The sequence below is a fragment of the Girardinichthys multiradiatus genome, chromosome 8, assembly GCF_021462225.1.
Source record: "Girardinichthys multiradiatus isolate DD_20200921_A chromosome 8, DD_fGirMul_XY1, whole genome shotgun sequence".
Taxonomy (NCBI): Eukaryota; Metazoa; Chordata; class Actinopteri; order Cyprinodontiformes; family Goodeidae; genus Girardinichthys; species Girardinichthys multiradiatus.
The window spans coordinates 13,752,615-13,768,292 of record NC_061801.1 but is presented as its reverse complement, the minus strand read 5'-3'; the positions used below and the strand labels follow the sequence as shown (position 1 = coordinate 13,768,292).

Genomic DNA, 15,678 nt, shown 5'->3' with positions numbered 1-15,678 from the left:
AAACCAGCATAGCCGAATGCAAGAACGCCAAGATGAGAGACTTCCCCCTCCTAGACTGCATCACAGACAGGGAGGGAGAATGAGCTGTTTTTTTTTTTTCAGTATTTCACCTGATTTTGTTATAAAACCTCAAGCCAGCTGTTGTAATGTTGGAGCCCTGCTGTGCGTGTGGCAAGTTACAATTAGGGCCCTTACTTAAATTGTTTACAGCAGGGCTCTGTGACCTTAAAAAGAGGAAGCAACATTTTTTTGGTTTTTTTGTTTTACAAATTAAAGCAGATTTCACAATAAAAAAGTGCAAAATTCTAAAGCCTCGAGTTGTTGGATCAAAAATTTGCAAACAAAAACCTTGAAATCAGACACACCTACGACCGTTTAGTTCCTGCTGGGTTTCATGTGACCAGACAGGGGAATTATACTGCACGAATTGTGAATATGCTAGACTGAGCACATTAGTAAATTAACACATGAGTAAATACAATCCAGTACAGAACCATAAACAAGTAAAAAGGAAGCTATTGCTATGCAATTACCTAAAGTTAACATCAAAAAACCTAAATCGCATTCAGAATATTTTAGAATATGATCATTTAACATGATCACATCTATAAGGAAGTGCTAATGTGTAATCCTCATTAAAATATATGTATTTTCTTTTTCCACATTTGAGTGAGCTTTAATAATCACAAATGGCCAACTAATTTCGTAAACTGGCTATTTAATAAAAAAATGAAATTGTAATTATCTTTATACAACAGAACTGAGCAGAACAATCAAACTCAACTTTCTTTATGAAGCTTGAAGCAGCCTCTCTCAACTGGTTGACACACTAGTTGCCACAGTAAAAGAAATGTAATCCTACCTGCCGGTCTTGCCTTGTATAACAATTATTTTTCAAGCCACTCATTATCCAATATAACATGCTAAAAACAAAACGTCGTATGTTTACGCTCCTTAACACTAGATTAACAATGTTAAAAAACAACCTTAACATGCATTGTCTTTGCATGGATTCTGGGACATCCTCTGAGCGCCCATTATGTGTGATTGTCTGTACAAAGTTTGATTCGTTTTACATTATAACTGAGTACAATCTCAATATGTCCAAAATCGTCAATGGCAAGGCAGCTCCGCAGTCTGAAAAAGTAACATGATGTGATTTATATATGACACAAACACAACAGCCTTGACTGCTGCTCAGTCTTACAACAGGTAAGACTCAGAGTGAAAGAAGAGTGCCAGAGGAATAGAAGAGTATCAAACTGAAGTGGGTACAAGCTGGAGGACGTGTGAGGGTAAGCTATAGCAGTCCTTTACACAATGAGCCCAGCGAACAACAATTTAACGGTTGAAGATATTAGTTATTAGCAAACCGCTCTCTCCGTGCCAAACACATCATATCAAGCACAGGACCCCTGCACATAATAATCTGTACGCATTGACATGTTAAACTAAACTTAAGGCCTTAGAACCTTGGTATGACTGGCTCACAAATATCTGCAAACAATGCACAGATTTTGTGTGCATGATTCCTTCTGACTGCAGTTGCTGAAATATGCAAATAGAGTTATGCACTGGAAAACAGTTACTGTCAGGATGAAACACTCAGCAGCAACATACTTAGTAAACGGATCATTTGTCTCCTCTCATGCTGCTGATATGTTCATAAAAATACTAATGGTGTTGTTTCCTTCACTTAACGACTGAAACTGATGATGAAGGCACAGAAACCTCTCATACAAGAATTCTGCAGACTGTGATAAGGTCAAGGAAAGATCCTAGTGCCAGTAAATCGAGAGCTGTGCCTTTCGGCTCAGCTCTCGATTTACTGGTCGGTCTACGTTCCTACCCTCACCTGTGGCCATGAACTTTGGGTCATGACCGAAAGAAAGAGATATAGGCGGCTGAAAGATACATTTGTTTCAGTTTATAAATCTGTCATAATTAACAGACTTTGAACTTTTAAACTCTCATGGAGAACACAGAGCTATCGTATTGCATTGTGAAGGAGATCTTATCAAAACCCTGTTTTTGTTAATAAGTCTGAAATTACTATAAACATATAATTTTATTTTTATTGAAATACAGTCCAAGGTCTCTGAGGATAAAGTCTTTATTAGATAAATGCAAATAAATCCTGTTGCACAGCTAAATGCAACAGGATTCTGGTTTTATAATAAGTTTATTCTAGCTAATAGCTTAAGTAAACATGCAAACATTAATAAACAACACTTACAGTAATTTAGCCCAATTAAACAACTATTGTCTAAGGATCTGCAACAGCAAGCACTGGAACAAAAATGCATTGTGACAGCAAAAAAGAAGGTGTTTAATGCATTAACAAAAAAAGTCTGTAGTTAACTTGACACATCACCAGTCTAGACTTGATTTATCTGCCTTTCTAGAAGCTACAGAACACTGGGTAGGTGACCTCAACCCAGAGCTGGACATTGAAAAAAACACCAGGTTCCAAGAGACAGGGGAAGTATTTAGTCATGTGAGATCTGTCTGCATGTGCACCAAAAACTCACAAAACACAAAGAAAAGAGCAAACAAAGAGTCCTGCACAAAGCATTTGAGCTTATACTCAAAGACAATTGAATTACCTGCATACACACCTGAAAAGTTTTTCTGACCAGAGCTTCTCTGGTGTATTCTGAGATTCTGTGCACTTAGCGGCCTCTTATTGCTTTAACAGTGGGAATACCAGATGGTTTACTTCACTGTCTTTATGCTGCAGCACACAGCAGTGCAGATAAATCACTGCCTGCCTCCCTCCACAGACTGAGATGGAAAAACTGATTCCACGGTTCACCTCAGAATGCTCATTTCACTGCAAAAAAAAAGTACAAGCATAGTAATTTTGAGGCACATATGTGATTACTGTTATCTCTGCCTCGGTATCTGTGTTTCTCCCATACTATTTCTGCTTTTTTTTCCCCAGTTTCATTAACTTCTGTTTTTTAATAACCACCCTCAAATGTATTTTTTTGCTTCCTGTTTTATCTGTATCTTCCAAAGCTTTCAGACTCCAACTGCAAATATGGCTTTAATGGCTGACACTTTAAGAAATTATGACAAAAGGGAGCCTGCAACACTAAATTATTATTCCATGGGAAATGTGCTGAAAAGAAACAATAAAAAGAAATCTACATAGAAGAATTCCTGCACACTAATAAGACGTTTCTATTTTGTGAATCTATCTAACACTGGCACAAGTAAAGCCAATAATTTCCTTTTTCCTGCACTGTATTAAGATGATAAATGTACACTGTACTTAACAAATAAGCACACAACTGCAGAAAATAAAACTTTCTTAGTGGCTGCCTTTGACCTGGTCAAATGAATGTCAAGTGAATTACCAGTAGCTGTTATTGCCTGAAATTCATTGTAAAAAAAACACATTTGCATGAAGATATTATTCTGTGTAGTGTAGATGTAAACATTTTAAAATTTCGAAGTTGGTAAGAAAAAGATCATTAATTAGATTTTAGGCTACAACAAAAACAACAAAAAATGCTGTTAATTGAATTCATTTTAACATTAACATGTAAGATAAATCCTAAAATTGATTTAAAAGCCAGAAATATTCCTGTCATTGGAATTTCAGAAACATTCTTAAATGTTTATGACAATATTGTGGTAAAGTAAAAAGATTTACATGGGCTCAGTTAAAAAAATAATATTTAGCTCATACTAATGAGAGAAAGCAGCGATCAAATCAGATATAAAGCCAGTGTTTATCATAAGTTTTACTGTTCTATTTTACAAACGTAATTGTTCAGTATAGGAGTAGTTGATACTTTCCTAAATGTATATTATGGTGAATTATTTGTGGTTCCACACTGAAAAGTAAAATATATAAAGTAGCAAAATGTGTAGTTTTGACAGGTACAGTAAAAATTGAATGGTAATTATTACCATGTGGTATGAGGGATTTGTCCAGTTGCTTTAAGCTGATTGTTTCATTTTTATTGCAAACATATGTCTTTCAACTAGTAATGACTGTAGAAACTGAAGTGATATACATATAATGAGTATATAATTGTTTTTTATGTAACCTTTCCAAAATATATTTTACAGGGTAATATTTCATTTAGAAGACTACATGCTTCAGAGAGAAAGTCAAAGTCATTTGTGGACTAATTTCAAGATTAAAAGGTAACCTTGTCAATCATTTCTGAAATAAAGGAATTAAAAAGAGGGAGAAAGAAAGCAAAAAACTGAGTATTTGTTGTCTATTATCAGTGGTTCTCTACACACCTATATTCAAAATTGAACAAAATAACTTGGGATGTCATTAGGTGCCAAATAACACGGCATAGTTCAAGTGACAGCCGAGTCAAGCATAAATTTATCTGCTCCTGACACTTTAACTGGTGTTTCACATGAGCAACATCAACCCTGTGGGAGAACAGAAGTTAATGTGCAAATAAGATCCTGCTACTATGCCTGAATCATACAATAAATCAACCAAACCAGCTACCCACTGACTGTTCCAAGATCAATTAAATACCTTCAGGGAAAGTCCACAAACAATAAAAAGTGGAAGTCAGTCAATCAAACACTACTTTCAAATTCATAGTACTAATTAAAAACAAACAAAAATAATCTCAAATGTTGTGTTTTCATTAACTGTAAGAAGGAAATCATCGTAATTAACTGAAATAAAGGCTTGATTCAAGATTTAAGATTTAAGATTTGTCCTCGATGGGAGAAATTATTTCTGGACAAGGGAAAGCTGCTAATCACAACAAACAGCCAACAAAACAAAACATTAAAATGTCCAATAAATAGCACAATTAGCATAGACAAAAATATACATCAGTCTTTATGTAATTCATCTATATAATGTGTTTCACCCAGTGAATTTAATTACTGAAACAAATGAAGTTCTCAGTAATATTGTAATTAACTCAGTAGGACTGTAAATAATATAAGAATTGTGTTCATTCAATTGTTTTGGTGGCCATTTATGTTGCTTTACTAAGTTCATTAAAAAGAGAATTCACTCAAATTTTGAAAATTTGGCCAAATGAGCTTACTGTGCATCATTAATAATGAGGTCTTAGGTCTAAAAAGAATTAAAAAAGATGCATGCTCAGTATGAGGGATTGCTGCAAAGTCAACGCCAGTGACTGTCTAGTGTCTCTACATGCTCATCCAGGAGGAGTGAATGCTACAAGTCACTGACTGGATGCAATCTGCTGGATTTCCTTAGATAGAAAAACGTTTTAACCAATATGAATAAATAACTGAATCTGACTGCACTGTTCAATAGTTAGGATTAATTGGAATGTATGTACCTGACTTGAAATTTGTATGATTCGATTGAATTGACTTAGCCCATTTTATCCACCTTTCGCACAATGCAACAGGAAACAACACTCACGCCAATTATTTTTACCTCTGCCTTCCTCCCTCCCTGTTGGATGGAGTAACGGGGAGTCAGGTTTAGCCTAAACCAGCTCAGTTATGGTTGAGGTTTATAATATAACAATGGCCACCAGTGGGCTCTAGATGGACAAACTTTATCAGTTTATTATTTTACTTAGTACCCTTACACATAGCCCATTCTAAAATGGCAAAACTCTAACACTCAGTAGTTTATTCTAACCTTCCCAACAACCCCGCACCATTCCAAACCTTTGTGAAGTGCCTTGAGACGACGTGTTGTGAACTGGTGCTATATAAATAAAACTGAATTGAATTGAATTGATTCCCATCAAAGTCTGCTACTTTATGTCTAAAACGACATGTTAGGTTTAGAGACGAAAGAACAATCTGAAGGTAGTTAAAAATATTTATTTTTGCCTAGCATTTTAATATAAGAGTTCAACTCACTGACAAAGCCAAGTAATTGTGATTGTTTTCCTTTTATTTTTCATGTTTTTTTTCTTTGCTTATTGTTTTCTTGTGTTTCATCTTGTTTCTTGTACCTGTCTTGACAAACTGTTACTTCCCCTTCTGTTTTGTTCCATGTTAACTAAACAGTTGTCTGAGAACCCATGATGTTATAACAAGTTGCACAGATGTTTGTGTTGTAATGATCGAAATCAGCAAATCTATAAAATAGGGTACGGCACACTTTGTGAAGATAATTTTGTCAGTGTGATACATTTAAATCTGATTACTATCATTGACTAGATTACCACTGACAAGAAATTGCCAAAATTCAGCTGCCCCAACACATACCATTAACTTATTCTCCATTCAGTTATTTTATTTAATAATGTAGTCAACTACAGTGCCCTAATGCAACCTCCAAGTGCAGTCCAGCAGCTAACCCTCCTTACAGCAAACCTCTAGGACATCCCTCTTGAATGGTAGTCATTGAGAGAATAACTACTTTACAAGGGCTATAGCATAAGAGTCCACGCCATCAGAGAAGCCCCGGTCATCGGTTCAGAAGGTGAGTGTCCATCCACTGAAGACCTCCATCAACTGTGAACAAGGAATTTCCAACATCTGATGATGAGAACACAGGCAGCATAAGAGCCCACCCCAGCACAGAAACCACTGTCAAGAAGTATGAAAGGTGGGCAGCATGAGAACTGAAACTTCTCTTCACTGTAATGAAAACATCCCCAATGTTCTAGTACTCAACCTCCAGGCACAGTCTGGCAACAAGCTCCCGCTGAGCCCTCAAGCAGAGATCCAGGACAGTGTTAGAGGTACAAACGTTAAGTGGGCAGCTGACAGCACTAAAGAGATTCCTCAACTGTACTGGAAAGACCCACAAAATAAACAAGAGGTGGTAACCTAGCCACAGCTCCCAAGCCAGGCCAGACAAACAGTAGCTCAAACGGTCGAAGAATTTATTTCCCTTTCTCAAGTTCCCCAAACAACAGATTTCTAGACGGTTCTTTCCTCTAAATAGAGTTAAGTCGTCTAGCCATGGCTAAAAATCTAAAAATAGTTGCAAGAAGTGGAGTATATAAAGCACAAATCCTTTTGGTCAGAACAAGCTGATCATCCTTAAGGAAAACACTAAGCCGTTGTATCGTAGCAAAACTCCTTTGTGTTATTACATGGTTAACCATAACTGGGTAAAGCAAAGTTGTATATTCAATACAGCAGTCTATATTCACATGACATATAGTATGGAACTCCTGACATTGCGGCAAACCTTATATGCTCCATGGTCTTCTAATTTCTTTTTATGATCCTCACTGTGTCCTTTAAGTCTACTCATAATTGGTTTCCAGTTTGCATGTGTTTTATCCCTGGATTTCATGCCTTGATCGCACTGGGTTTTATCAATACAGCTACTCAACCTTCAGCACTTACGTTCCATCTTGTAGGACATTAGATTGTAGAGAGTACAAAAAGTGCAAAAGGTTTTTTGCATTCCAGACACAAGTCTGTCAATATTCAGTGGTTTGTTCTGCCATCTCTTAAAGCCTTAAACACATACTGGTGGTCCGGTAATACTCTAGTTCAGGCCCTTGATGCAACAAAACCAAAATTATTAAGATTCCTGGAGAAAAACAAAACACTGCTGAATGGGCAAACCATGTCCTGCAATATCTGTCCTTTCATTACAACTTCAACTTATTTCATCACATAATAAATTTAAAATAGAGTACATATGACGTCATTTAAGTTTCATGACTGACCAGAAACCATTGTTCCTTCTCACAGGGAAAGTGCTTATACTCAGTTTTCTGCTACCAAAGTTGTGGCTATGCTCTGGCCGGATCAGGGGGAATAGGGCTGGAAGGGATGAGTCATGCATTGCTTTCCATGGTCAATGATTATAATAACCATTACAGAGAAAAGTACTGTTTCACAGCTAAAGTGAGTGCACAGCTTGTAGGTCTGGACCAGATGTGGATCCTCACTCTGCCATGCGCAACATTCAGCAACAGAGCATATTAATAAATTCCAAACACAAGTGTGTGAGGTTGCATCACAAAGTAGCAAAGCAAACCTTTACATCACGGATGTTTTCAAACCAACACTGTCTCCAAATTTTTCCACTTGCTTGAAAACTAAAGTATAAATTATTCTTGTAATTTGCAGCTTGGACTGATCTTTCTGTGTTTTATGCAGACTCTTTGTTTGGAGAAGAATTGTATATTGAGAAATTTTGCAAATCACTAAAAACCAAACACTCTGCTCTATGAGAGCTTTGAAATAACTAATTTACAATTAATTAGCCCCTCACATTAATGAGATGTGATGATAATCTGCAACAGGATATGGCAAGTAATGCACTGATTGTGCCACACAAAGGATCTCCTTAATTCCAACACTGGGTCAAAGACTTGCCCTGCATATTTTATCTGCCATGTCATTATCAGGCATTAATGCTGATTTGCAGCATCCTTTTTCCACAAAGCCTGCATTTATAGGCTTGAAGTGGCACTTGCAGGATCACTGCCTCCCCACGGAGCCCCAGATTCATTCCTCAGCGCCAAGGCAATAGGCTCACACAAGAAGGCACTTTCTCTCATTGCCACTTATCTAATATTGTCGGGCATGACCTCAGGAGAGCTAATAGATGCTAAGTAGGAACAAGCAGAGCTAAATCCCATTTTACGAATCTGAGTTAGATGAGAAAAGATGGCTAAACATACTGAAAGATGACCCTCCAAACCTGGTCTCTCCTTCAACATTCAATATGTTGCACTTATTGGTGGAATGGGTTAATCTGATTTTAAATTTCTGCCCACTCCTTTGAGCATGTGAATATTGTATCCTAGTAAATATTGCTGTTACTATCTGCTATTACGTTCCATAAAATTTCTGAATAAAACCAGAATTATTTACTTTCCATTGGATGATAAAAACTATATAAATGGATATTTACCCTTTCATCATTCTTATGAAGTGACAGACACTATTGAGCATCATTTTATAAATCATGATGAGCCTAGTTTGGTAGCATGCTCCAGGAACACCAACTGCTGGCATTGAACATAAAACACCAAGAAAACCATGAGATCATTTTGTCCTGGATCATCTTCTCTGAACATTTTTGTCTCTGGCTTCATGAAAAATCTGACGCCAAAGGGCAGAATTGACCAAACCATAAAATTTCCTTTTGAAGTAGAGCTGTCCAGATACAAAACAACTCTAGATGAAAACGAGCTGCAAACCAACTGCAGCAGACCTTTAACCCTGCCAAAACGTTGACCCATATAAACAAAAAGAACCTTTTAATGACCCTGGTTGTATGAGTACAAAACTGGGTAAATAGAAGGCATATGCTGCTATTATACTCCTAAACCCCTCTACAAGTGTGTCAGTGTTATTTGATTGGAAATTTTCTCTAAAACCAACACATAATGGCATATTTTCTCTTGAAAGAAAATGCAACAGTGTTTTTTTTTTTCATGGTTCCCCTGTTCAACCAAGAACGGGAGGAAAACATCTGGAAGACATTTCTTTGGCTTTTTGGAGGGCTTAGCAGACAGCACAATGGAACTTATTGAATCCAGATGGGAAGGCGCTCAGAGAAACAGCAAGGTCTTCTGTTTATCCCTTTTAAACTTACATTAGGATTAAACACATTGGAGTTTATAGCATAACTCCTATTTCCTGAATTCTTTTTTTAATTTTCCCAAAGAAGTTGCTCCTCAATTGCTGCCATTTAACACCTATGGGTATGGCTAAAATACAGTCTTGTTTTCATTAGCACAAGGTATTCAAAGAATGTTATTTTAGTATTTCTGAAGACTAGGTTCTGGTCCAGTGTGCATTTCCTACTGTGTACAAAGATCATTAAAAATACATTTGGTTAATCAATTAAGACCTATCGTGTCCAAGGTGTACCCTGCCTCTCGCCCATAGACTGCTGGAGATAGGCACCAGCTCCCCCGCGACCCACTATGGAATAAGCGGTAGAAAATGACTGACTGACTGAATTAAGACCTATTTAGTAAAAATAAGTAGTTTTTCTTAAAAAAACATTGATTGATGAAAGCAAATCAACTGAAATCCAGAGGAAACATGTCTGGTTGCAGGAATTTAAAACAATATCTTGCCACATCCTGGACAGACGATATCTAAGGCAAATGATAAGGTTGGATAAACGACTTCGAAGTTCCTCAACATACTACTGTGCAGCTTCTTTTCATTAAATGCAAGCTCACTCTATATCTTAGTCTCACTTCCTGTAGTACAGTCATGGGAAATTTATTGAAACAAGAAAAAAATGGTCCCTAGAGAAAGAATACTTTTTCTTATCAAAATATGAATAAAAATAAAAAGCTAAACCTGACAGACAACATTGAAGGTCTAACTGTCACCTTTGAACTCTGACCTTTCCTCACCTTCTTTGCCTCAGTAACTTACAGGCCTGATATTATTTATACTCATCACATGGCCTTAATGTTTTCATGCTAATGGCAAAACAAAATCGCCTCTTTTAAATTAGCAGTGGACTTTCACTTGCATAGCCCGCATTTTGTTGCCATTAACAGATATGTGTAAAACTCAGCAAACATTATGTCAACAAACTATAGACACATTTTATATATACTTTTAATGTACACATTGCAAGTTTCCTTTAGCTTGGTTCAAAACCTTTTTGGTTAAAAGTCATTATTTTTCTTTTAAGCTCTCAAAGATACCTTTAACTGCCTTAACTTCTAAAAATCGGACCACCAGCAGAATAACTAAACTAGAAGGTCTCCTTTAGCTAAATAAATATATACCTAATGATAAAGACTTCTTTGTACCAGTTGGACAACCACGATTACCAATTTCTTTTTACTTCATTGACTACAAATATCTAGTTTTATATGAAAAAAGCTCAAGTCTACGTGCTAGTTGTTGAAAATAATTTCTCACAGGGAATAGTTAGCAGCTAGCAAGTGAGCACAGAGGGGTAATCCCAGAAGTATCTATTTCCCTTCCCCCAAGTAAAATTTTCTTAACATCTACACAACATGTAATTGTGGTTGAAACGTTAGAGTTGAAAAGAAATTAACATGAAGAAGTTTATTGATGTCTACATGTGGTTAAAAAGTTGTTTAGGTTGTTGGGGAGGAATGTGGGCCACATCTAATGGGCTAGCCAAGTTTGACTTTCAACATCTTTCTATAGTCTAAATTTAGACATACAATATCTATGCAAGTGAAATATTTCCTAAATGTTTGGAGGGTAAAAAAATCCTTAACTTCCATTATTAAAGACAGCAGACATTATGCTCCAAATAATTGGAGCATAATTACTTTTTGTCTGACAAAGATGAACAATCCAGATTTTAATTCAATAAGATGCTTCAAGTAATGGCAAATTACAACAAACTTAGCTTTAAAAAAAAAGATTATTTAGTTTACTGGAGCATGTAAACTAAATAGTTAAATTGCAGTCTATATAAAATTAAATACTAAACATTAACATACAATATGATGAGAAGGTAACAAAGTTATTTTATACAATGGTGTAAAATCAAGCCTATTATATAGTTGGCTTCACTATTTCTCTTTTGAATTTGATTTTAAAAACAACTTTGACAATCTGACACCAGTGCCCTATTTACAATGTTTTTATGTTAAAAAAAATACTCATCTTATTTAGTAAAATGATTTACTTTCCATGTCCTTTATTCTGTTCTAGGTCAAAGGAGACTGAAGCAAAATGTCACCAGTCCACCAGAGGTCCAACAATAAGGGATATGCAACTAATCACAATGTCCTCATATGGTTATTCCTTCCATTCAGAATCTCTAATTAACCTAACATGCATATTTTTTAGTGGCAACCAGAAAGCATAAACTGGAAGGGCATGCCAGCTACCCACAGAAAGACCAGCACAGCCGTGAGTTGAACTAAAGATCTTGCTGTGAAGCAACACTGTTAACCAACATGCATTGCCACTTTGACTCTTGTTTTTCATTAAAGTGCTGTGATAATGCAAATAACATCTTATTCAAGCACATATTTACGATCAACATGAAATGCATATAATAAAAACATGCTTTGTTTCACCATAATGTTTATTGTAAATGTCAACATTCTCAAGCAGTAGTATAGTAATAGTGTCGAGGTACTATGTCTCATATAATGCCTTTATTGTGTATCTGTGAAGGCATTTTGAAGGAAATGTACTGAAGCTTAGCCTGGAGGCTAAGAAGCAGTTAATTAGGGGTGAAAAGAAGTCTACTATAGCTAATTGCCCATATTTATACTTCGTTTGCATTGAGAGTGAAAACAATATATATTTAAACAATAATGTTTGTTTTCTGCTGTTACAGTGTTACAATGTTTTAAGATTACCAACATCGTACTGTACAAAGCCAAAGAGCAAAACAGCTGAATGATAGTCAAACCTTAGATAAAGGAAATAATTAGTTTACACAGGTTTTCCATGTAGATGGTATGTTACTATCACTCAGTCATTAAGTATTTCTCATTTGTCATATGTCAGCTTCAGGTTTCAGGAAGCGTACCGGTACCCTGAAGACCCCTTACACGAGTCAGTTTTAACAGATGGTTTTTATCCAGCCTGCACCATCAACATCCAGCTCCAACTCTTCTTTGGTCAAAGGAAAGTTACCCAAATCCAAATATCATGATTTCACAATATTATCTCATTTGAAGAAACTGAACAGACAACAGTACGTCCTTCACATTATTAATGAGCCAAAACACACAGACAGCCTTCCTCTCTGCTGTGAACAGATCCTAAACTTATTTTGACTGTACGAATTCACAAACTCAGCACAATGTTGGACACTTTCTGTGTAAAACATTCGGAAGAAGCCACCTGTTCAGCTTAAAGGCTTGTGTCGGAACATTACAGCAGACCACCAGCAATGCCAGGCCATTTTAAGATGCTAATAATACATATAGGCCAGACCCAAGCCTGACTTCTTGACCTCTTATACTGCAGGGACTGTTAAACCTCACCTTTTCCATAATGGTGCATCAAGAATCTGAGCTTCAAGTCATTTCTATATGAAATGTTATTTTTTTTTACATAAATATATGTGAACTCTGTCATATAACATCACTAGTAAAGAGGGGACCCCTGCACTTTAAAAACAGTGTCCTGGTGTTAGAGCCCTTCAAGCTGCTCCACCCTACCACTTCAGAGGAACTACAGCCCCTCCCTCGTATAAAAACTGTACCCATCCTTCCCATCTGTTTAGCAGTAAATGCCTCGCTGAACTTTCTTGTAGTGCACCACAGAAATTATTCTTGCAAAACGTCTGCGAAAAAAGTGAAAATATGGAGCATTTGAAAATTCCCCCATGAGAAATGATTAGGATCATGAATACATTGTTGAGGTTCGCCCTGTAATTATTCTGCACTCAACTGCAGAAAATAAAGAGAATAAAAAGGGGGACCTGTAGAAAGTTCTGAAAGGGGTAGCCATATGGTGGCCGCTGATAATGTTGGGATGGCACACAAAAACTAAAAGCCACGAGTTTTATATCCTTTTGTTCCAGGTAGAGGTGAAAAGTCAAAAGTGGCACCCTATAAAACGGAAAAGGTACATAAGTGTAAATGAATTAACAAACAATTAATAAACATGTTTTGCAAATAATTAAAGCCCCTTCTCCCTTGTCTTAATATGTATTTATAAAAATATTATTCATACAAGGGGCCAGTAAATATGCAGGGGTGGCCCATGCCCCGTTTGTTTCCCCCTCGAAGGCGCCACTGCAATAAGCAACAAAATCATCAGAAGCCTTCCTAAAAAAAACAAGGCTTTCCAAACATCACAAAAGAAGGCATTTTACACTATGAAAAGTTGCATAGTCCCTGATCCTGCAAGCGGAATAAGTTTAGACACTAACACAGGAGGAGGGGCACTCATCAGTTACCCACTGAGGGGAAAAACTTTTTCCAGAGTGGATCCCCACACATCCTACAGCCGCTGCATCTTACCTGAACTTGCATGCGACGTGACAAAAAGCAGAATCACCGCTAAAGTGATCTGGGCGTCCCTTATTCTCCGTTTATCTTTCCATCTTATATGGGTATCCATGACCGCCTGCGCCGTCCACAGCAAGTGGATTCACTTCAACTAGGAGCAACTTAATTAGACTTGCAACAACTTCTCGTCACGACAAAAAAAAAGTAGAAGCCCAAAGAAGTCCCAGAGAAAGAGAGAAAAAGGGGGAGGGGGGGTGTATCGGTATGTCTTAAGCAGCCATAAGGGGGTTTGTAAGTGTGGGTTCCTCCAGCTGGTTGACGGGTGAGCTCCGTCTATCTCCCCGCACTGCTCCTCTCCTCTCTGCTCTTCTGAACTGTCCCGCACCGCTGCGTCTGCGAGCTCAAGTGTGGCCCCCTTGTTTCAGTCGCGTCACGCAGAGTCCTGTCAAGTCAGAGGGGGCCAAAGCTGAGGGGGGAAAAAAGTCTAACATCCCTCCGACCGAGCTGTCACTCACGTCCCGGACAGCAGACTCAGACAAATCAGAGGAGTTCGCTTATTAAAGCCGGCGCCTGTTATTGGCCGCCGGGAGGAAGGAAAAGTTGAGAGGAAACTTTCACGCCTCCAATTCTCACACACTGTGGATTCATTTTTTCTCTTTTTTCATTCTCTGAGAGGGGGATTAAAGCGGGAAATCCAAACTGCGTTGGAGACCATTTAAAGCCTATACAACTGGAGGGAATTTAATCTTCATTTTGCTGCAATTCTCAATGCTTGGTAGGAATCTCAGGGACTCAGTAGAGTTCTTTATTAGAAACAGGTGGGCACAGACGTGGCTCACAGCCCAGGGCACCATTCTGAAAGGGACGACGGGGTACTTGGGGAAAACATATATTTGTCATAATGTTTTATTGCTAAACGTGATGTCCAGCCCACGAGGATTCAAATTGTTGGAATGGGGCTATACAATACAACTGGCTAATAACATTGACGTTGGTGTCTGATTTGAGAATCCTATTGAGTTCTAAACCCGAAGGCCATGTTGACCGTATTTGATCTCTAGTTCAAAATATAAAACACTACAAGTCTGAACTGGATTCTTCTACACTGACTTAAAAGCCAGTTAAAGATTTGCAAAAACTTTAGACCATTTGAGTGCATATTAATGATAATTTTCTTCATATTTGCTGTTTTAATGGTTATTTTAAGAATTTGCTATTTGTTTTTACTTTTTTTCTTAACTTACTGACATCTTATAGACCCTCTCCAATTCAGTTTAATTCAGTTAAGATTATTTATATATCATCAACTCACAACAAAAGTCATTTAAAGGCACTTTTCAAGACACATTAATAAACTATAGAAATATATAGTCTATTCAGTCCAGTCACATAGATGGATTAAAATGCAATTACACACAATTCAATTCAATCATCTACTGCAAATAAGTTAAGTTTATTATGCCAGTTGCTAAAAATGTGTTTTCTATTTAAGGACGTTGTTAAATCACATCACGTTTTAAAACCCAACAGTCCATCTTAAAAATAAGTTTTTATAACTTATTGAAGGTTTTACCCACTTAATTCTATCAATTAACTGTATTCAAAAACAGTTTTCTTGTATTAACTATATTGTTTTAAGCAAACTTTCTTTTTTCGTAATTTAGATTTTGACAAATTAAAAATATATATATATTAAATTACTTGCTTGAGTTGACTATGATGCTATCAGAACTTTGGGGTCATATTTGTGTTTAGCTGTGGAAAAAAAACTGGTTAAAATAAAACAATTATTCAAGGTAAGTTATCTTAGGTTTCTTTAAAAGTGCCGTAAGCAAATTTTTAC

General features: G+C 36.8%; 1 protein-coding gene across 2 annotated transcripts in view; it reads right to left on the bottom strand.

Annotated features, from left to right (window-relative positions):
• The window catches only part of col5a1 (procollagen, type V, alpha 1), a 102,664-nt gene extending 88,320 nt beyond the window's left edge, over positions 1–14,344 (bottom strand). Inside the window, exon 1 of one of the 2 annotated variants that reach the window (XM_047372697.1) lies at positions 13,848–14,344. In XM_047372697.1, the coding sequence (XP_047228653.1) occupies positions 13,848–13,947 (100 nt within the window). In that variant the 5' untranslated portion in view covers positions 13,948–14,344. The remainder of the gene's footprint in view (positions 1–13,847) is intronic. The other variant, XM_047372696.1, reaches the window with a different exon arrangement.
• Positions 14,345–15,678: the final 1,334 nt, after the last annotated feature.